General features: G+C 35.6%; 1 protein-coding gene across 5 annotated transcripts in view; it reads left to right on the top strand.

Annotated features, from left to right (window-relative positions):
* Positions 1–23,528, top strand: part of RNF138 (ring finger protein 138) — a 40,643-nt gene extending 17,115 nt beyond the window's left edge. For 2 of the 5 annotated variants that reach the window (XM_045781865.2, XM_045781866.2), the window contains exons 5-9: positions 10,162–10,218; positions 11,044–11,155; positions 12,689–12,796; positions 14,980–15,036; positions 18,837–23,528. In XM_045781865.2, coding sequence (XP_045637821.1) covers positions 10,162–10,218; positions 11,044–11,155; positions 12,689–12,796; positions 14,980–15,036; positions 18,837–18,896 — 394 coding nt within the window. In that variant the 3' untranslated portion in view covers positions 18,897–23,528. The other 3 variants (XM_087869897.1, XM_087869898.1, XM_087869899.1) reach the window with 3 other exon arrangements.
* Positions 23,529–24,464: the final 936 nt, after the last annotated feature.

Genomic DNA, 24,464 nt, shown 5'->3' with positions numbered 1-24,464 from the left:
TGGGTCACTCCTATTTTATAATTTAAAAAAAAATCTCCTCAGTTTCCTTCATCCCTGTGCTTTCTTTATTATTGTATTTCTGCTATATTGAAATCACTTAGCAATTTGTTATTAACCCAATAGATTATTCTTAAGTATGAGGTGGTGTTTGTTTTGTTTAATATTATATCTCCAGTTCTTAGCAGAGTTCCTGGTATGTATGATTTGTGTAATCACTGCTTGTTAAAGGACCATAGTTTCTTCTCAGAAGTCTTGCTGCCTTCTCCCTTACTTCTCAGATCCACTTTGATTCCTGATAGCAGTATCCCTCATCTGCGCTTTTCTTCTAACACTATTGTCATTTCCCTAGCTCGAGCCTTCATCATCTCTCACTTGAATTATTACAATAGTCTTTTTATTGGTGGCCCTCCTCCAACCTGTCCTATATACTGTTGCCGAAGTGATATTTCACAAGTGCAGTTCTCATCTCTTTCTGCCTGTCCTTACACCTTTCTCCTTGTACCTTGTCCATGACTTAACATGACCCCATAGCAGTGTTTCTCATCTTGAATTGCATGGGCCAGTAAGGACTCTGTGAACTACCTAAACTGCCAAATGTTTTGTGTATGTGCATTCTTTTGAAGAAAGAATGTTGAGATTCTCAAGAGGTTCCAGGATCTAAAATCCAACAACTGTTTTATCAGACAAAATTCTTTATTCTAAAGCCCTTTCTGATCTGGCACTTGCCTTGCCTTTTTTAGCCTTTCTCTTTCTTGGCTAACCATCATTGCAACATATGTCTTAGCTATGTTGAATTATTTGTGCCATTTTCTTGCCATCCTTGAGAAGCAGTATAAGTTAATAACTTTAAAAAAATGAACTCTTGGAGTCAGACTGCCTGGGTCCCAGGCTCTGTCACTTACTAATTATATGATTTTGGCAAGAAACTGCACCTCAGTTTTCTCATCTGTTTTAAAAAGGGGTGTGGTAATAATACTATTAATATCTGATTGGGTTGGGAGCCAATAAATAGGTTAGTAAAGGCAAAGCATATTGAATAGTACCTTGCTTGGTAAATGGTAGTTTTTATTTATCACTCTCATCATTCCCTCACCTCCATACTTTTACCAGTAGTAGTCCCCTTTCCCACCACCCCAACCCACACTTTGCCAGTCAGTGGGCTTTTTCTTCTCTTTGAAGATTTAGACCAAGTGTTAATCACTCTGTAAAATCTTCCCTGACCTCTAGACTTTCTTCCTTTTAGTACAACTGTTCTTTATTCTCCAATGAGGACCTCTAATAATTTATTTGTTAACTGTCTTTCTTTTTAAAGTCTAGAATGGGCTTCTTGGTCTTACTCATTTTTATATCCTGTGCAGAATTCTAATTGTAATGGAAAAATTGGGTTTGTGTATGAATTATTAGTAAGGAAATTGGTGAAGGAAAAGAAAATGATTTTGTTTGTTTGTTTTTTTAATGGTAGGAAATAGAAGATATGAAGCCAGAATATAGTCAGGGTCTTGGGAGGAGACAGATAGTATGCTCAAATTAGGTAGTTTGAGGAGATTTTATTAAAGGGCCTATTTTCAAAGAGTAAGGTGTTGGGTACACTATGTGAGCAGCTGGAAATCATAAGTAGTGAGTGATGTACTCTGGGTCTGCTGAAAGCAGGGGAGGGGAGGAAGTAGATACCAGAACTTGGAGAAAGTAAGCTCTGTAGAGAGGGCAGTTGGGAGGATTGCAGCCAGCTGAGGCAGTTTTGCTAGGAAGGAGTCTGGGAAATAAATATCCTAACTCTCCTCTTGTTTTACCCTCCCAATTGCCTGCTGGGCTGAACCCAACTGGGAAGCAGAGAGGGGAGCCTGTTGATGCAGGTTAGTCTCTCAGTACACAAAAAGCATGATGAAAAATGGAGGAGAGAAGATCTGGAGGGGCAGAAGATACCCAGCATATAAAGATTTCAGTTAGTAGCCAAATATATTGTAATAATCCTATCAACTATGTTTCATAGCTTCTAAGTAGCTAGTACAAAGAAGAAAACATCCCTTATGTTATTAACATTGTCTATGATATTGTAAACAGAATAGTTTCTAATGAAAAACACAGCTATTCCTGATACTAAAAGAAATGATACTGAAATGATTTTGCCCAAAGCATCCTCAAAAGAAGAAGCTATGCAGTTAAACGTCATCTTCCCTGTGGTAAATACAAAACAAGGTACATAGGGCTGTAATTTAAAGGCCTCCTTCAACGTAGCATATGATAATACCTTATTGTTGTTAAAACTTTTCTTCCAGGGGCTTTTCTGATATTCTGGCTTAATCTAGGTGTGGTGCTAGAATGGAGAGGATCTGTATATTCATGCAGTTCTCCATGAAGATTATTGCTAGCAGCTAAGCTTTTGATAAACAGCTCATTTTGGAGAATTTAAGGCCTTACTATTTGCCAAGTAACTGGAGAACAGATACATTTTATATTGCTGATTAAGAACAGAGCCATAAAATTAATAGCTGAGAAGGATTTGGTGGCATTTTATGAAAATTAATTGCTTTATTAAAGACCTCTATGTGGCAAAGTCAAAGGACTACCTGGGAGTAGAGCATGTGTTTTCTCAGTACATTTCACAGTATTCCCTCATAAGTACAAATGGATAATATAAACTCTGAACTCCATGGCTGTGGAAATTCTTAAAGTGGTGTTTGCATGTACCTATCTCAGCAGTGAAAAAAATTTCAAAATAAATCCATAGATCATTTTATTAATTCAACATAGATTTATTGTACTGTTAAACTCTTGGGCACACTGTACATGTTCTAGCATATCCAGGGATGAGTAAAACAGACACAGTCCCTTTTCTGTATATATAAACAGTTTAACTTCCAGTTGAATAATCCAAGATGAACTAGCCCACTAGTTTCAGTCGAATCATTCAGGGTAGAACTATTTACTATAAAGTAATAAATGTTAGAGTATGTTTAACAAAATTATTGTGTTAGTATGAGGTAGTTGGTCATAATTATATAGCAGTGCTAGTTGTTTAAGGCCATTTCTAGTTGATAACAATAAAATTCTGGTTTTAACATATAAAGTGTATGCTGTTTTCTTTAGCCTCTAGAAGTGAGGAAGAGAAGGAGAGGGAGGGAAGATACATATAATCATTAAGATACCAGACACATTTTATCTTCCTTGGAAATTGTTTGGTCTGGTTGTAGGCTTTTCTTACTAATTTTGACTCTTTGTAGATATTAATCAGTAGATATCAGTAGGTGCATATAGTTTAGTCCAAATACAGCTCTTCACAAAGACTGAAAGAATGAAAGTTACAAGCAGTCTTATGTTGTTCCTAAGAGATTTCTCTCCAAGATGTTGAACATTTTAAGTGGCTAAATAACTTTTTTTTTTTTTTTTTTTTTTGAGAGAGAGCATGTGTACTGGGCGTGGGGTAGGCGGGCACAGTGAGAGGGAGAGAGAGAAAGAATCTTAAGCAGGCTTCACATCCAGTGAGGAGCCCAATGCAGGGCTCGATCTCATGACACTGAGATCATGACCTGAGCCGAAATCAAGAGTTGGATGCTTAACCAACTGAGCCACCCAGATCCCCTGCTAAATAACTTTTTATTAAGGAATCTGGTACAAGCATTAGGTAAAATGACTTTTCCTTATTTATAAGCATTCTTTATATATTGTAGATGCCAATCCTTTTATTCCATGCATTACAAGTATATATATACATATTTTTACTCAGAATTAAATTTTTTTTTTTTTGCTGTTTTGTAAAGCACATAAGCATAGGCCTTGAGATTTTTCTTCATATTTTTAAAAGACTAGAAATGAGATACTTTAGTATTTTGAAAACTGCCTTAAGGAGTATCACAGTTTAATTTAGCATTAAATGGCATAGTCATGCACAATTTTCTTTTTTCTTCCCTTTTTAAAAAAAGTTTTTATTTTAAGTAATCTCTACTCTCAGCATGGGGCTCACAGCCCTGAGATCAAGAGTTGCAGAGTCTTCCAACTGAGCCAGCCAGGGGCCCCTTTCCTTTTTTTTTAATTTTGGAAAGGATACTTAACATGAGCTAGCTAGCTATCCTCTTAACAGATTTTTAAGTGTTTAATACAGTATTCCTATCTGTTGTCACAGTGTTGTACAGCAAATCTCTAGAACCTATCTTGCATAACTAAGGTTTTATACATGTTGATTAGTAACTCCCCGTTTCACTCTCTCCTAGCCTCTGACAGCCACCATTCTGTTCTTTGATTCTGTGAGTTTGACTGTTTTGCATTTCATATTTCATATAAGTGAAATCATACAGTATTTGTGCTGTGACTGGCTTATTGAACTTAGAACATTCTCAAGGTTCATTCTTATTGTCGTTTGCAGGATTCATTCATTTGCAGGATTTCCTTTTAAGGCTGGATAATCAATTGTGTATATATACACCACATTTTCTTTATCCATTCATATCTTTGTGTTTAATACATTCACAAGATTGTTTCTGCCTCTTGGCTTTTATGAATAGCACCACAATGAACATGGGAATGCTATATTTCTTCACGATCCTGATATCAGTTGTTTTGGATAAATACCCACAAGTAAGATTGCTGAATCACATGGTAGTTTTGTTTGTTTTTTGGGGGGGGACGTCCCTACTGTTTTCCAAAGTCTTGTACCATTTTCGCATTCCTACTTACAGTGTACAAAGGTTCCAATTTTTCCACACCCTCACTAATACTTGTCTTATGTTCTTTTGATAATAGCTATCATAACGTATGAGATGATAGCTCATTGTGGTTTTGATTTGCATTTCCCTGATGATTAGTGACCTTGAGCATCTTTCCATATACCTGTTGGTCATTTGTATATCATCTTTGGAGAATTATTAAGGTTTTTAGCCCATTTTGTAATTGGGTTGGTAGTTTCTTTGCTATTAAGTTGTAGGAGTTCCTTATATATTTTGGAGATTAACCCTTTATCAGATACACAGTTTACAAATATTTTCTCCCATTCCATAGGTTGTCTTTTCACTCTATTGATTGTTTCCTTTGCTGTGCAGAAGCTTTTCTACTATTGTCTATTTCGCTTTTTTTTTTCCTGATTGCAAATTGCTCAGTTTTTCGCTAGTCTTGTTCTAGTATCTTTTGACATACAAAAATATATTTTTATTTGTATATGTATACATATAATTGTTTTCTTTATGATTTTTGCTTTTTGTGTCATGTTTGAGAAATCTTTTCCTATGTCAAGGTTATAAGATATTTTCTACTTTAGAACCATGAGAGACTATGGACCCCGGGAAACAAACTGAGGGCTTTAGAGGGGAGGGGGTGTTGGGGATCGGGATAGGCTGGTGATGGGTATTAAAGGAGGGCATGTATTGCATGGTGCACTGGGTGTTATATGCAATTAATGAATCATGGAAATTTACATCAAAAACTTGGGATGCAATGTATGGTGACTAACACAACATAATAAAAAATTTTTATAAAAAAAAGATATTTTCTTCTTTAACATTTTAAAGCTTTTGCCTTTTGCATTTATTTCGGATGAATAATGTGGGGTAGGAAGAATTTTCCCCATGTGATTAGCCATTTGTCCCAGTACATTAGTTGGGTCAATTTTTTCTCATTGATTTACAGTGCCATTTGAGTCCTACACATCTCTATGTTCTGTTCTGTTGGTTCATTTGTTTATTTCTCTAATATCAGGCTATCTTAATTACTGTGGCTTTAACAATAAGTCTTAGTGTCAGATAAGGAAAGTTTCCTTTTTTGATTTACTTCTAAAATTGTCCCTGCTGTTCTTGTCCCTTTGATATTCATATAAAATTTAAGATCAGACTTTTGATTCTCCTGAAAATCTCTGTAGAGATTTTAATCAGAAGCATTATAGAGGTTGAATTTATAATAAAATCATAGATTTGGAGGGAATTGACGTATGATCCTGATTTTTCTCGCCTAGAAATACAGGCTCTCTTCCCCATTTTTTTTTATGTGATTTTTTTTTTTTAAGATTTTTATTTATTTATTTGATAGAGATAGTGAGAGGGGAACACAAGCCACGGGGTAGCTGGAGAGGGAGAGGCAGCGTGGAGAGGGAGAAGCAGGTTCCCCGCTGAGCAGGGAGCCTGATGCGGCGCCCATGACCTGAGCTGAAGGCAGATGCTTAACAACTGAGCCAACGCAAGTGCCCCCTCCCAGTTTTTTAAAAAACATTTTTTTAATTCATTTGAGAGAGAGAAAGAGGGCATGAATGGGCGTGTGGCGCAGAGGGAGAGGGAAAGTCAGGGAGCCCGCCATGGGGCTCCATCCCAGGACCCTGAGGAGATCATGACCTGAGCTGAAGGCAGAAGTTTAATCACCTGAGGCACCCAGGTGCCCCATCTCTTTTTTTAAAAGAGCATTTTAAAAAAAATGTGCTTAAAGAATTCCATTTAGAGCATATGTAAATATGTTTTGTTGTATCTTTTCCTAGTTGAACTTTTGTTGCTATACAGACGGATCTTTTTTCCTGTTTTGTAATCTAAGTGATTATTACTAGTGAGTAGGAATAGTACAGGTTTTTACGTTAAGGTTGTATTTAGCACCTGTTGACTTACTAGTTCAGATAGTTCCAAATAATTTACCTGTAGATTCTTTTAGACTTATAATGTGGAAAATTGTTTTTTTAATGTAATTTTATTTCTTAGTGCTTCGTGTCATAACTTATTGCATTAACTAGGATCTCTGTCCAATATTAAATAGCAGATACCTTTTTCTTGTTCTTGATTTTAAGTGGGAATGCATCTAAAATTTTACTGTTAAATATTATGTTTACTGTAGTTTTTTAACATAGGTATTTTTTATCTGTGTCATAATGATATCACACTGAATTTAAGATTTCCCACTGAATTTAAGATTTCCCCATTATATGGTTCTGTTCAAATAGGAATCTTTTATGGAATTAAAAATTACAGACATTTGACACCACTCCCAGATATTCTGATACTTAAAGTGTAGGCATTTATATTTTTAAAAGCATTGTGAATGATGAAGATTTTTTTGTTTTTGTTTCCATTATGGAGGTTGAATTTTATTGAATGGTTTTTTCGTATCAAATGAAATGATCTTTTAAAAATTTTAATTGATAATATGGTGCCAGTAATAGATTTTCTGTTGTTGAACCCAGACATGGTACAGGATGATTAGGAAGGGCTGGAATGATGATAATGACAGTTATAATGGAAAATAGAGAACTGTAATGGGAGAGGGAAAGGAGAAAGCATTTGAAAAGGGCATTAAATTTGATATTAAAATGTTTTAAATCACTTTTGTGATTGTATACCCCATCAGTGAAAAAAATCAAGCGTGCATTCATAGTATATGTATGTTTATTTAAAAACTATGTGTGTAGGGCACCTGGGTGGCTCAGTTGGTTAAGTGTCTGACTCTTGGTTTCAGCTCACGTCATGGTCTCAGGGTTGTGAGATCCAGCTCTGCATCAGGCTCTGTGCTCAGCAGGGAGTCTGCTGCTCTCTCTCTGCCTCTCCCTTTGCTCCCTCTCCCTGTCTCCCTCTCATCTCTCTATCTCTCTAAAATAAATAGATCTTAAAATAAATAAAAATAAAATAAACACTATGCATGTATTTTATAATACTAATACTTTATGTACATTTAAAGGATGCAAAATTGGAGTGAGCTAAAGATGAAATCCTTACTTTATTTTTATTTTTATTTTTTTAAAAGATTTTATTTATTTATTTGACAGAGATAGAGACAGCCAGCGAGAGAGGGAACACAAGCAGGGGGAGTGGGAGAGGAAGAAGCAGGCTCATAGCAGAGGAGCCTGATGCGGGGCTCGATCCCATAACGCCGGGATCACGCCCTGAGCCAAAGGCAGAGGCTTAACCGCTGTGCCACCCGGGCACCCCTGAAATCATTACTTTAAAAATAAATTTTGCTCTGCTTAACGAAACATTTTTATTAAAGTTTTAGTAATACTTTTACTAAAACCAATATTGTTGACTATACTTTCTAGAATCTTTTTTTAAAGATTTACTTATTTTAGAGAGAGAGAGCATGCACATACGTGCATGAGTTGGGGGGTAGAGGGAGAGGGAAAGGGAGAGGATGTCAGGCAGACTCTCAGCTGAGCGCAGAGCCTGTTACAGGGCTCAGTCTCACGACGCTAAGGTCATGACCTGAGCCAAAATCAAGAGTCGGACGCTTAACTGACTGAGCCATCCAGGTGCTCCCCTGAAATTTTTTTAAATCTTAGTTTAACACTGTGACATAATCAAAGATTTGGAACTAAATTCTGTTTAGTTTGATACTTGATTTTGCTGACTGTCATGGCCAAAAAAAGATACCTACCATGCAGAAGTTATAGATCCAAATGGTAGAAGTATGTCATAGGTTGAGCGTCCTAAAATTTTCAGTTCCATCCACTAAATGTCAAAAGGGCTTTTATTGAAATTTTCATCTTCCCTAATGATGTTATAGTTGTTCTTATAAACCAATCAGAAGTTGTACAGTGTTTTTAAAGGGCACATTCAAAACCAGTGATTATATTTATTTGGAAGATTTTATTTGTTTTTTATTTTAATTTTTTTAAGTAAGCTCAGCGCCCATTGTGGGGCTTGAACTCACGACCCTGAGATTAAGAGTCGCATTCTGTACCAACTGAGCAAGCCAGGTACTCTTATTTGTAAGACTTTAAAACCAATTAGAGAAATCTGTTACGAAGTTTAAAAATATAGATACAAGATTTTTAAAAAATAGGTGACACATACTGTTTTTGGTGACAAATACATAACATCTCTTTAATAAATGCAGTCACCATAGTTTGAGTTTATTTTAAAAAGGTGTTTAGTCTTCACATTGTTAAAATGTCACCTTTGCCTGAAGAGACAGATTAGTATCTGCTGGAAAGGTGCAGAAAATAGTGGTTTACTAGTCTTCTCTTTGGGTGTGAAAACTGGGAAGGTTGCTTGCTGGTTCAGCATAGGATAGATGTATGTGGAAAGCTAACATGGTTATCTTCATAGAAGGAACTGTCATTGGGAGGGTGTCTACACCAAATACAACCTTGTTGTATGTAGCTTTATTATGAAAAACAAATCAAAAAAGGAAATTCAAAAAGAAAAGAACATCTGTTAGCCAGCTGGTATAGTAATGCTTGTTTTTTTATAAAAGAAAAATGAATAAGCTTTTTTCTAGATTTAACAACTCTTTTAATTCTGATATTGAGATATAAGAGCAGACCTCTGTATGGTACAGTTTTTTGGTCACTGCGTGTCTCATTTCTGTTAATGTTTCTGCTGTTGAAAGGCCTTGTTTCTGTAAAATTGACCACTTTGATGAAATTCTGTAATGCGTAAGTGACAGTCCCCATTTGGAATATAACTACTCTTCCCTCTGGATTTCTCTAATACTGCATATGACATATGGCTCCAGCACAGGGTCCCATTGAGGATGTCAGATTGTTCTGTATATTAAATGTTGGAAAGCCTAGTTCCTTTTTGGAAAATACGAACATAATGAACATTTAAATATTTTCTTAAACCTACTCTACTTTGAAGGCCGCAACTTTAAACCATATTCTAGTTACAAGTCAAAAGTTCACAGATTCTTGCTTCTACCCCAACTTTCAAAAACTAGGTAGTCTAGGTAGAAGAGTCTCTTTGAAAGTCTGAAGAATCTGGGGAAATATTATCATGCTAGGGATTTAAGATAATTCTGCAAAATTCTATATTTTCTATATATTTGTAACTGCATAAGTTAATTTTAAAGGATGTAAATAAAGATTTAATAAGCAGTTTTCTTTCCAGAATTTATTTAAAATATAATGCTATAATTATTTCACAGTTCAGAACTATTTGAAGTTCAGGCCTTTATTTATTTTTTGGGGTGGGGAGGGCATGCATGTGCAAGTTGGGGAGGGGCAGAGGGGAAGAGAGAGAATCTCAAGCAGGGTCAGTGTCCAGCACAGAGCCTACATGGGGCTTGATCTCACAACCCTGAGATCATGACCTTAGCCAGTATCAAGAGTTGGGATGCTCAACGGACTGAGCCACCCAGGCATCCTGAAGTTCAGGCTTTTAAAACAAATTCAGACTAGTCATTTCATTAGCAATTGAAGTTAATGAATCTGTAATATGCTTTCTTACTTGAGGTATTAACTTTTCCCCTTCTATGCTTCTCAAGTAATAGGAGTGAAACATCTACATCTGATAACACAGAAACTTATCAAGAGAATACAAGGTAAGCTTTTGAAAATTTTGCTACTTTAGTACATAATATCTGTCACTTTATAATACATTTTTTAATTAAAATTTTTTTATTCAGTGAAATCGTCAGACATAATGCTAGATTAGCAATTAAGAAATAAATGCTGCAGATGCTTTTACAGATCACATTAAATTAGAATAGTTTAGATCTCTTTTTTCACTGTGGTCAGGTTTCTTCCGTGTATAATTTAGGTAGAGATGTCAGTATTAAACTGTCCCTTGCCGAAATTCCGAGGTATTAAACTTCAGGGATGCATGATCCTCAAAATGTTTTGGAAACGTCAATCATTCTGATGATTGATCATTTTGTTTTTCACTTTTCCTATGAATTTTGTATGTTAGAGTCCTAGAGACTGGGATAGACTAAAGATCTGACGTTGATGGGAATCTTTTAAAAAGTTTTGAGTTCCTAGATATGGGACAGCACAGGGTATTTACAACTTTCAAGGAAGTTATAGAGAAATCTGTTGGCCTTACACAAATGACTAAATTTAACTTGTTTGGATGTAACTGCTTAATACATGGGGCAGCTAGGTTTGTTGTTTTTGTTTAGGCCAAAGGCACCATGAAAAAATGTACTGAAATATTTTAAGGGTACTGTAAACTCAGATTGTTTGGGAACATCTGTTGTAGATCACTTCCTGAAAATAGTTTTTTCAAAATGAGGGAATCTTTGAATAATAAGTATACTTTAAAAAAAAAAAAAAGACACTTAAAATAATTGGTCAAATAATAGAAAAGTGTCATTTTTATGTTATGATTTCACCTTAAGTACATTTCATTTAAAATTATTTTATAGTTCTTCTGGGCATCCTACCTTTAAGTGTCCCTTGTGTCAAGAATCAAATTTTACCAGACAGCGTTTACTGGATCACTGTAACAGTAATCACCTATTTCAGATAGTTCCTGTGGTAAGTACCTATGTTTAAGACAGTCCTCTGCTTAAATATGCTGTTCCATTTATTTCATTTCATGTGTATAAGGGAAAGTAGTTGATTTAAATTTGGATGGGGCATTATCATTAAGGTAGATTTTTGTCAACTAGAAATTGATGACTGTGAAGCAAAACGAGATATTTAAAATTCTAGTAACTCACTTATAGAAAGGGAGATCCTTATTGTAAGGCTAATGTAGGAGAACAGCCTGGAGGAGAATGAAGTCATGAAAGGTGAACTGGGGATTTTCATTTGAGGAGTGGCAGACCCAACCTCTGTCGGGGCCTCTCAGTTTCTTAGTCTATATGATGCAGGCAACTGGATCTGGTCTGATGGATCTGCTGCAGGTGAAAGCACTTAAAAATAAGAATAAAGTCAGTAGGTATTTTTAATTGTATCCTTGCAGAATCTAGTATATGAATGCATAAAGCATGGAAGGAAAAGAATCATACTTTCTTTTTGATGCGTACATATCTTTTTGATGCCATTTTGAGGCTGTGTAAGAAAGGGGTGAGACCTTTTTGATGAATGAGGGAGACAGAGTGGAGTGCGGGATTCCAGCATTGTGTTAATGGTCCTACAAGTCCTCTTTTGGAACATGAGTTACACAGGTAAGTGATTTCAACTGTGGATGGTACAGGAGAAACTGAGCTGGAAGAGATACTTCCTTTTCAGCTGTACATTTTGATATATAAATATTTTCTTCAGAAATAAGAGTAGAAGGAAAATTTTATAAATAAAATAAGGATTATAGGTACTTCTAAGCAGTTTTAGTTGGTTGTGCTAGAAAAAGTTGGGAAAGAAGATGCCTCAGTAACTACTGAGGCTGCCCTTAAACTCTCACATAGTACTAAGGGAGACACACCACCTACTCTGCTCATTAGGGGGACGGTCAGTTACTGTTAAATAAAATACAATTGCCAAAGATCTCTCCAGGAAAAATCTCACATTTAAGAGATTTCATTTGTTTTATATTGCATTGGCAAATTTTTGTTCCTGCAACACAGCACAAACTTTAGCTAGAGTCCAGTTACCAAAAATTGTTTCTTATTTGATTTGAGGGTGTCATCCATTCACTTCTTAGCGTGTCCTTTATTTAAAACCTTAAGGATATGATTTAAAGTTTACTTCACTTTTATTTTACTTATAAATAAAAGTAAACTAATAATAATTATCGTTAGTTGTGGCTCAAATGAGATTACATACTAGTTAATGATAGCAACTATGATTGGTATTATTAACGGTTGAGTGTGATGTTTCTGTTCAAACAGTTGTGTGGTCGGAGATATAAATAATAGAATGTATATCTCTTTTTATTGTGTTGTGTTAGATTATTATAATTTATCTGACGTAGTTTGGTCAGGAAATGATCTTGTCTTGAAATTTGGACCTTAGAAATGGTTTTCATGTAGACATTTTCAGTAACATAAGCTTGTGTTGTTTTAATACTTAATTAGTATGTTTGGATATTTTCATTATTTTATATTTAAAACATTCTGTTTCTCATAGACATGTCCTATTTGTGTGTCTCTTCCTTGGGGAGATCCTAGCCAGATTACTAGAAATTTCGTTAGTCATCTAAATCAAAGACATCAGTTTGATTATGGAGAATTTGTGGTAAGTGAAATTCTTTAAGCTTAAGAAAATACCCTGTAAATATTCAGGTTAAATTAACTTTTTCAATCTAGACTTGAGTTTTGAGACAAGCTGATGTATCATACTGGTTGGTTATAGAGCAGGTTCTGTTTTTAGAATAATACAGATGAACTTTGGTTTGTGGAAATGGTAAAAGTTGAATTTGCTCTTCACCTCCTGTTCTAGAGAGATAATTAATAGAAGAAGAGCAAACCCCCAGATTGACAAAATGATTTATGTGAAAACTGTCTAGATTTAAGGGATAATTGTACCTGCTTAGAGAAGTAAAACTGGTACAACAGATGAAGGAGAATGTATTTCTCATGTAGTATAAGTTGTTTATTATAATAGATTTCTCAAAGCTACATATGAGACACATTCTTTTTATTCTGTTTTTTTTTTTTTGTTTTTAAAGATTTTATTTGAGAGAGTGAATGGAAGAGCGAGAGAGGTCACGAGGTGGCGGAGGGACAGAATGAGAGGGAGAAGCAGGCTCCCTGCTGAACAGGGAGCCCTCCATGGGGCTTGACCCCAGGACTGACCAAAGGCAGACACCCAACTGACTGTGCCACCCAGGCACCCTGAGACACATTCTTTTTAAAAACGAGGGAGCTTAATTATTAAATAAAGCCAGGTTGAGTAGATTCTGGTCTTAGATGATGGCTTTAACAGGGCATGAGGGAAGTTATATAATATAAAAACAAATCCCTAAAGCAAAACATGGGCTTACTTTCTACCTCCCAAATGTGTCATGATAATTTTTTAAAGAAATTAGATAGCTTTTCTTTTATTGTGAAATTACATTTTATTCAACTGCAGTGAATTAGAACCATATCTAATTCAATACTAATCCTGACAGAATGGCTGATACTTACTTTCCAGGTTAGGTAAGCACAGGCATGTGCAGTTCTGACAATGGCTTGAACAGAATTTACATTTTTCTCTGCTCTCTCCAGGGTTGAAATTATGTCATTATTGATAAGTGTTTTTTTATTTTGTGGAATTTGCATTTTTAGTCATATTGTTTTAAAATAACAGCTCAAACGTATGTAAAATTCAGGTGTACTTTTATGATTTTAGCATTTTTATGAAATGTAGAGTCTTAAATTCTCATTTTAAGAAAGTTTACTGTGGAGAACTATGATTTGGAAAAACAAAAATATATTTTATGAACCACTTTTGACCTAATTGTCTAATTGTTTTATTTTGCCACAGAAGAGTATATAATTTTAATTATTTGAGATTGTCAAGTGGAATCCTTTTTTTTTTTTTTAAAGATTTTATTTATTTATTTGACAGAGAGAGACAGCCAGTGAGAGAGGGAACACAAGCAGGGGGAGTGAGGGAGGAAGAAGCAGGCTCCCAGTGGAGAAGCCTGATGTGGGGTTCGATCCCAGAACGCCGGGATCATGCCCTGAGCTGAAGGCAGACGCTTAACGACTGCGCCACCCAGGCGCCCCAAGTGGAATCCTATTTTATTTATTTATTAATTTATTTATTTTAAAAGATTTTATTCATTTATTTGACAGAGAGACAGCCAGCGAGAGAGGGAACACAAGCAGGGGGAGTGGGAGAGGAAGAAGCAGGCTCCCAGTGGAGGAGCCTGATGTGGGGCTCGATCCCAGAACACCAGGATCACGTCCTGAGCCAAAGGCAGATGCTTAACGACTGTGCTACCCAGGCGCCCCTGGAATCCTATTTTAAAGCAAACCCATGGGACATAAATGATAGCAAGTAGAATTAAGTGAAGGAGAGTGGAGTAACTAAGATTGAGCGAACTGTAGTTTTTAGTTTCATGTTAGGATTAAGAAGCTGCTGTTCAGTTCTCTTAATTCAATAAATGCTTATTTTCTTTAAAATGAATTTATTTTCAGACATTTGACATTCTTTTCTAGAGATGATGGAATTTATTATCACTTACAGTTGTAGGTTATCTCTAACTGTACTTTTAATTAATGACATCATAAAGCACTATAACTTTCAGATTTCATTCTCTGCTGATCCCATTTGTTGTTTATCAGTTATACTTAAATAATTACAACTGAACTTAATTACTAAAGTTATATTGTAACATAAACCGTTTCAAGTGTGTGTAATGTATTGGACAAAGTATTAAGTAGTGGAATATGTCTTTCCTATTGACATGTTAATGTCATTGTTTTTAGAATCTTCAGCTAGATGAGGAAACCCAGTATCAAACTGCTGTTGAAGAATCTTTTCAGGTAAACATCTGAAGGCTATAGACATCTCTGCATCTTTGTACCTGCAAGTGCCATCTTTAAGGGGAAAACTACATGAAGTCACCGTTTCAGTAACTTGATGTGTATATTAATAAAAGTAATTCAGTCTATTGATTTAGTTTTTTAATTAAAAAATAAAGGTGGGCCATCTAAAAACTTCATCTTCTTCATAAGTTAAAAAATGAAAGTTAGGACATTATCTTTAAAAATACTGAAAGGATTATATTCATTAATGTAATGAACAAAAGGGATTCCATGTTGTACTTATCTTTTTTTATATTACACAGTCTTGAATTTTTCCTTTTGTTGCTTTTGGAATTTGGTGCAGTTCCTCCCATTGATGTTCTTGTACACAGGTAACACGCAGTGGCACATTCTGAAAGGGGTGATTGATAGAAATCTACCAAATCTGAGCCAGTTACCAGAGTTGCAGAATGGAGACTTGAAGTGCTAAATGAAACAATCCAAAGGAAACTTTTTTAATACAGATTCTAGCTGAAGAATTCAACTATAAGAAAATTGTATTTATATAATGTTTAGTATTTTTGAAGACTAGTGAGATTTCTTTAATAATTATAACTCTTTAAAAAGTGAAAGTTCATTGTAAAGATATTTCCTTTTTGCCTTAGAAGGAAATACTAAGAGAAAAATTTATTTCTTAGGCAGGCGGTTTCAAATCCTGTTTGTTCGGCTGACTAATTTGTAAGCCTAGAGTTTGTTAAGCTGAATTGCAGCTCTTTGGCCTCAAAATTTTCAGTAGCCAGTATTTCTCTTTAGCTAAGATGAAACTTTTCTTAGAAACTTCCAGTTGGTGTTATCATATTCTATATGTTTATTTAAATGAGAGGTTTGGCTTCATCTCAGTTTAGAAATTCGTTCAAAGCTAAAGATGTATATGTATATATGCATACACTTTTGTATGTGTATATACACGCACATATGCATGCAATTTGTCAGGTTATATACAGAATTTCTATTAAGATTTTTTAAATGGACAAGCAATATGGGATTGAGTATCTGATTTGATTAAATTTTTATATATCACCAAATTTTTAAAAAGTAACAGCCAAATGCTAAGTGGTCTAGTTGGCTACTATTACACCTTTAAAAGTTGAATTTACACACACACGTAGTTACCTTGTTTATATGGTGCTCATTTGTTATTCTCAAAGATAATGCATGACTATGAAGTAATGAGATGGATGCCACCAGCCACTGTTTCACTACTTTTTAGTCAAAACTGGGTTTATTCTTAGTATTTATTAATGAGAATCATAAAATAACTTGTATTAGAAGGCCTAAATCACAGAATAAAAGAGGAGTGTATTAGCTGACATTCCATACTAATATGCATTGTTTAAAACAGCTTTCTTTAAAATAACTAAAGAACATAAAAGAAAATCTCAGAAGTAGTTTGCTGCTAATATATACATATATTGTATGAAAGGGTATATTTTGGTTTTGTTAAAAACCCTTGTTGACTTTTCTACAGTGAACATTTTTTTTAACTTGATTTAATAAAAATGTTAATTTTGGAAGTGGAGTTTTGTAAAAACCTTTTTCAGTCAAACAATAATGACTATGGTAGTAATAACAATCACCAAAAAAGCCATACATCTTGATGAACATATGCCTTTGTTCCGTCATTCGAAAGAGTGATGTTTACTATCTGCAGTTACATGAGTGTAATTGTAAGAACAGCTATTTAATGAACTCTTTTTAAAAAGATTTTTGACCATAGGTTTTCCAATTTAAAGCAATAACTTTACTACTTTCTTTCAAAGTTAATACTTCCAGTATATCAAGTTTTAAACCATTCTGAGATTTGAGAACTTCTTTAAATGAAAACTGTAGTAGAGATCATCTTGATGAAATTGTGTTTTGAGGTTTGTGGATTAGTTAAATATCAATAATAGTCTTGTGTGTCTTTCCTATAAACTTTTCATAAGGAAAATATTGACTGTTTGCTGTTATGGGAACTCCTCAGTATAGAAATGTTTGTTTAAAATCTCACCTTTTGTCAATGGATTAAGAATAGGGACAGGCTTTACAGATTTACAGTTTAAATTCATGAGAAGGTCCTTATTTTTAATATGCTTATAGCTGAGTCAGAATAAAGGAGGGAAACTATTGATTGCTGATACCTAAATTTCACAGTACCACTTCTAAGAAAGCGATTTCCCTCGGCAAGTTACAGTTTATGTTGTTGAACAGAGTCTTATTTGAGATGTATTGCTTTATTTTTCAATTAAAAGTGGTTTTCTCCTACTTGTGTGTCTAATTAAAATTTTGTCTAGAGGCAAACATGATAGCATTTAATTCTCATAACTCACCCCGGAAGACATGTAGGAGATAACCCATTATTTTGCACTTGAAAAAGTGGATAGGAGAAGGCTACCACATGCTGATGCTATATGTTGGATTTAACTTTATAAACCTATTTTATCTTTCTTTCAAATGTTAATCAACTTATAAGGCTATTTTGTCAAGTGTTTATGCAGCAAGATTTTCAAGTCCTGTTAGCAACCAGGTAGAAAGCTAGTTAACAGGTTAATAAACACTTTTATATGGAGAAGTTACCCTTAAGTAAGGTATCAGGGTTGTAAGAACATACTGCCAAGTACAATATCATACACCTTTTGTGTTGCTTAATAAGTATTAATTATGACCTTCATTGAATCATAACTTTTATAGAAATCCGTTAGTGCTGCTACTCAAAAGAATAAATCTTTTGAGGAGGCAATGACGTTTTAGCCTTTGTGACCCAGAAAACATGTAAATACATGTAGTATAAAACTCATGATAGAAATATGAATAAAGTACTCGTTCCATGATACCACTTAGTGTCAATATAATTTTCTGATTATGCAATACAATTTTGAAAAACGTGGAATGAAAAGGAGCCTCAAAAAAAATGGGTATTACAACCTGTATTTCCCCCTAATCTGACAGCAGTTGTCCAGTCCTGGGGCTGAGAGAGGTGACAGTTGCCACACCCCCACTGCTGAAATGAGAAAGATAAATGTGTGTATTCCATTATGTACTTAACTGGCAAGCTTGCATTAAACTATACCATACAGTTTCCTGTGTTAATAGGAATTCTTGAGAGTATAATGGTGAAGGATATACCATTACAGAATTCAAGATGAGCCCGGCAGGGGAGTGAATGTGGATTAGACCTAATCAGATGAATTATATTCATTCTATGGAGAGGAAGAAGGAACACATGAAATGTGAATGAAAGAAATTTCCCACTTGTCAATGTGGCAAAATAATGCATAATGTGCACAAGGTGAACAATAGACTGAGTAATCAGACCTTAGATCAAGAAAAAACATTAGAATCCCATAAATCCCTTATTTCTACTTGCAGTCATAACTCATCACCACTGCAAACTTTTAATACCACAGGTTGTTTTGCCTGTTTTTATATTTTATAGAAAAGGAAGCACACAGTAAAAATCATATCTGGCTATTTTTGCTCAACATTGTTTTGAGGTTTTTAATTTAGTCAGCAGCTACCTACAGTAACTTGTCTTTTGTCCAGAACAGAAAAGCTAAACAGTAGCTTTTGTGAATTTGTGAATGAACCATCGCAAGTGGTTCTTTTCATGTACGTTGGCACTCGCAGGTGCCGATCTAGGTAAAAACTGAAAATGGTCTGGCTCCCCCCCACCCCCCCCAATAACTGGGGAATAACAGGTGAAGAGAGGAGCCAGTGGCCTTCCACAGCTCTTAACCTGATCTTTCTCCTAAGCTGCATGGTGGATGTTCTCTTTCCAGGGCATTTTGCAGACAGTGGCTCTTACTAAGGACGGACTCTATTTCCCGGGAATTGAGTAATGCACGGACAGAAACTGAAGGAGGGATACAGTGGATACAAAAGAAGGGATACTGAAAATGTTTAAGACAACCACGCCTAGTTTCTTGGGTTAGAATGGTTTTGAAGATTCTGCAGGTTGAACTTTACATGGTTTTGGACAAATTAGTCTCTCATCTCTGTGGGTTTTAAGGATTGTGCTAACACACAAAGGGCTTGTTATCTTTACTGTTCGTTAATACTGTTCAGATCTACCAATTATATCTGGCAGGTCTCTCAGTAAATCCTGCCAGGAAAGTCTGGAGTAATATTTTTTTTCTTTCAGAATATAGATCCTAAAGGGTTATTAGTTTTTGTTATCCTCAACTTTTGCAGGAAGATCTGACACATTGTGTTTGTTTCCAAGAAGTACAAATACTCGAGATAATGAGGTATTCTAAATAAAAATAATATATCTTTTAGAATAATCCTTATGAAGAATAATCAGCTGATAATCATACTAAGTAATCAAATGTATGGCCAGGATTTATTGATGAGAAATTTATTCAGCCTGCCCCCATTTTATTGAGATACAATTGACGTACTGAACCGTAGAAGGTTAAGGTGTATAGTGTAATGGCTGATTGACCAATATTGTGAAATGATTACCACAGTAAGTTAACACCTATGTATACATACAAAAAAGGATTTTTTCCCCTTGTGATGAGAACTCTTGTGATTTATTGCCTTAACTTTCAAAGATCATATAGCAGTGTGTATAGTCCTCATGTTCTGCATTATGACCCACTTTATTTTTTAACCATTCTTAGTTCTTAGCCAGTAATTACCAGGAAGAAACCACTGTCTAGAAGAAAACTTATTTTGCAATATTAACAAATCACTTGAATAGCTTCTATATCATTACCATTTGAATAGCTTATATATGTTTGTCTAGGTTATTCAGTAGTCTTAAAGGGCTTAAATAGTTTTTCTGAGCTTTTTGAAATATTCATGAGTGTTAAGAATATTACTTTATGCTAACTTTGTTTTTCTGTTTCTAAGTAGAATTGATGTATTGCACCTTAAAAGCATTTTTATGTTTATAAAGTAATTTTAGTTTGACTAGATGAACAGTTCTCAAACCTTCTTGGTTTTGAGTCCCTATGACACTCAAATTATTGGTGTAAAAAAAATATTCTGCCATAAATATCCTAAATATAAGAAAACAGTAATTTTCTAAACATTTACAATAGTTGGGCTGTATTAACAAAAATATTCATAGAAAATGCTCTTGTAGAACTGACACACTTCCCACCTATGGCTGGCTGTTCCTCCATCTAGAATTTAAGCAAGATGTTCCCTAACATAAATTTATCCCTTAAAAAAGAACCAAAAACCCCCCACAAAAACACCCTTCTAGCAAACATCTTACTAAGATAACATCCTTAAGCAACATTGTATTCAATTTCTTTTTAAAACTTTGTACTTAAAGTAGAAGTATTTTAATAATCCAAGCATGCTTCCATTCTCTGTTGTGGGAAGCTTCATTTTTTGTGTACTAGTTGGTACTTTTTGCAGTTTGGATACTTCCAAGAAGGTGCTTTAGGGATTCTGCAGAAAAAGATTTTATACCAGATAATTTCCCAAGAAAGATTTTTTTTTTTTTTTTGCATCCGGCCTTTTGAAATTTAAGCTATGTCTTTAGTTGGCAAGCTGCAGAACCCCGGCAGTTTATGGGGAAGATTAAGCTGAACAGAGAGGATGGCTTAGCAAAAAGAAAACCATGATTAAGGCTGTGAAGTTAGTGCTGTGGAGCTGAGTGGAGCACTTTCTGAGCTCCTGAGATTTTCCAGAATGTTGGCATCCCATTTAAGGGATCTCCACAAAACAACTACATAATTCTACTTCTTAGTCTGATCAAAAATAACAAAACTGCCACCTCTGACTTTGTTTTTAATTGAGATAAAATTGATAACATTAGTTTCAGGTGTGCAACACAGCGATTAAATATTATATTGTGAAATGATCACCACAGTAAGTCTGGTTAACGTCCGTCACATAGTTGCAAATTTTTTTTCTTGTGATGAGAAAAACTTTTTAAGATTTACTTTTAGCAACTTTCATATATACAGTACAGTATTATTAACTATAGTCACCATATGGTACATTACCTCCCCATGACTTACTCATTTTATAACTGGAAGTTGGTACTGTTTGAGCACCTTCACTCATTTTTGCCCATCTCCATCCTCTCCTGGCAACCACCAGAAGGGCAATCATACAGTATTTGTCTTTCTCTGACCTATTTCACTTAGCATAATGCCCTCAACTTCTATCTGTGTTGTTGCAAATGGCAAGATTTCCTTTTTTGTGGCTGAATAATTGTGCATGTGTGTGTATGTGTGTGTAGACACTTAAGTTGTTCCATGTCTTGGCTATTATAAATGCTGCAATGAACATGGGAGTGTGGATATATCTTTGAGATCCTGATTTTATTTCCTTTGGATATATACCCAGAAATGGAATTGCTGGATCATATGACAGTTCAATTTTTACTTTTTTGAGAAAACTCCATAATGTTTTTCATAGTGGCTGTACCGATTTACATTCTGACTAACAGTGCACAAGAGCTCCCTTTTCTCCACATCCTCGTCAACACTTCTTTAATTTTTTTATAAGATTTTATTTATTAGAGAGAGAGCTCGAGAGGGGGGAGGGTCAGAGGGAGAAGCAGACTCCCTGCTGAGCAGGGAGCCTGATGGGCTGTTGGATCCCAGGACTCCAGGATCATTACCTGAGCTGAAGGCAGATGCTTAACCGACTGAGCCACGCAGGCGCCCCTATTATGTGCATTGTATTAGAAACCATATTTTCATCAAAATTGTTCCAAGAGTATATGAGCATTGATAGCAATTTATACCAGTTATAACCTCTAAAATGTTTTTCATAATTTAGTACCTTCTGTTTATGACTAGTGAATTTTCTTTTTTGGTTTTGGCTCATTGTTGCTACATACATATTTCAAATTTTAATTTTGACATTCAACACATTAGCTATCACTCCAAGATTCACTTGCAAATTGGATAAACAAGGCCTCGACCTTATTGCACATGACCGAACTAGCCCAGGAGCAAATCATGAAAGACTGCTTTAGTCAGGTTTCATCTATTAATAATTGAGTACAATTATCAAACCACTTATGAATGTGCTTAAATTCTAATCTCTAGCTCTTGCATATTGTTTACAGGACTAACAGTTCTTCATCTACTAGCCCATGAAATGTGTTAAAATATGAAATGTATTTCGTTTAATTTGACTTAGTGAATATAGAGCAGGTCCTTTAATTACTATTTTCTTTTCTAATTGCTTACAAGCCAGCTACTCTAGAATTTTGTCAAGCAACTTAATTACTCTTTGGAAATTAGTTCTCTCAGGAATGCTTAAAGGGGACTACATGTGGCATGCTCTATGGTCTTCAGTTGTGTTAGGTGTATTATTTCAATAGAGCTGGAAGTTTTTGTTTCTTCCACTTGTTATTTAGGTCTTGAATATTAGGGTGGACATTCTGATTCTGAAGAAATATTTCTTGCACAAAATTTGGGAACAGTTTGATCCAGATAGGGTTTCGTAGGTATGAGTGGTGCTTACGATATCAACACTTTTCAGTGCATACGTGTCTATTTAGAAGAGAAGATTCTATCTGCAGGCTTATTCCTTTCATATTCCTGACAAATGACCCTTCTGCTTATTATGTAATGTGGTCAAATAATGATTTAAGGAGGCAAGTTGATCTGAGGTTTGTAAAAGCTGTAATACAGCAAAAGTTACATTTATTTTATAGCAGTTTGAGTTGGGTTTAAGAAATCACACCATTTAATTCAGGCATGGAAATGTACACATGAAATCAATGGAGTCTGTGTCTTTGTTATTCTAAACCTGGGACTTACTGGGGGCACTTGGCTGGCTCAGTGAGTGGAACATGTGACTCTTGATCTGGGGGTCGTGAGTTCGAGCCCTCTGTTGGGCATAGAGATTACTTTTAAAAAGAAAATAAAATAAACCTGGAAATTACTGGTTTACTTGTCTCTTGTCTTCATCATTGTTCAAGGATTATTTGCGGTAGTTCTATTGTAACATCACAAATTTAAAAGTGATTAGCGTCATAACCACCATAGATTGATATTCAGTTCACCTTGAGAATATGACAGGGCTGCCCACGTTGCCACCCCAACCCCCCCGGGCTGTATGTCTTAGGTTATAAGACATACAGGAGCCAGGTCCAAAAATCAAAATCTTGGGTGAAGCCAGAGGTCAAATCATGGATGATGAGGTCAAAAGCACTGAGCCAAGAGGGAAGAGATAAACTCCAGTGAGCTGGTTGGGGGATGGAGATGCTTCTAGTCACTGAAGCAGACCCAGAGCAAGGAAAGAAGGAAAGCATGAGTATGCTGTGGTGTGAGGTTCAGGTAAACCTTAGCAGAAAGAGAGCCTCTCAGCTTAGGCACCCCTTTCATTCTTGTCGTGCTCCCTGGAGATCGGATGTGAAGCTGGAGGTAAGAATTCACATGAAGTAGCTATTTACTTGTACTCAGGTATCTTGAGCTTCCATTCTTTATTAACTTATGCTTATGATAAATATTTTCCTCAGTAAAAAAGACGGAAATCAGTTTTGCAGTCCGTTAAGCATCTGACTCTTGGTTTCAGCTCAGGCCCTGATCTCAGGGTCATAAGATTGAGCCCTCTGTCAGACTCCACGTGGAGTCTGCTTAAAACTCTCTGCCCGTTCCCCCAACTCATGTGCACGTGTGCTCTCTCTCAAATAAATAAATTGTAAAAAAAAAAAAAAAATTACTGCACCAGACCAGACTGAAAATTTTGAGAGTGTGATTACGGTGCTCAGTTGGTATTGCCCAACACCTAACATACAGTGGGCACTCAATATGTGTTGAACTGTTTTACGGCAGTAAGGAGAAATGGCATGGGCTCTCCCTTTGCTGAGGGACTAAGGCGTTGAGATGGATGGAGACTTTAAGAAATTGGATTCATTTTAGATAACTATTAAGATGCATGATCAATAAAAATTAACACAATATCCAGCTCTTCCCGTAAGTGGCCTGAGGTGATCTCAGAAAATGGCTTGCTATTCACTTGACCCAGAAAACCCTACGAAATCATGCAGGCAAGAGGTTCAAATCTTCATGGTCATTTTAAGAACACACATCTGCCCAGGCCATCAAGGATAGGCATATCTGAAAAGACACCAAGCACCTGAAGGATGTCGCTTCGCAGAAACAATGTGTGCCACACCGTCAGAATAGTGTGGAGTTGGTAGGTGTGCCTGGGCCAAAGAGTGTGGCTGCACACGTGGTCGGTGGCCCAGAAAGAGTGCTGAATTGTACTGCACATGCTTAGAAATGCAGAGAGTAATGGTGAACTCATGGGTTAGATTCTCTGGTCATTGAGCACATCCAGGAGAACAAATCCCCCAAGATATGTTGAATTTACAGGGCTTCTGGCCGGATGACCCCACACGTTTGCTCTCCCTGCCACACTGAGATGTGCCTTACTGAAAAAGAGCAGATTGTTCCCAAACCAGAAGAGGAGGTTGCACA

The sequence above is a fragment of the Ursus americanus genome, chromosome 19 (genome assembly GCF_024610735.1).
Source record: "Ursus americanus isolate L20-20 chromosome 19, mUrsAme1.1.p, whole genome shotgun sequence".
NCBI classification, from domain to species: domain Eukaryota; kingdom Metazoa; phylum Chordata; class Mammalia; order Carnivora; family Ursidae; genus Ursus; species Ursus americanus.
The sequence above is the reverse complement of the archived record's forward strand: the minus strand, read 5'-3'. Positions and strand labels throughout refer to the sequence as shown.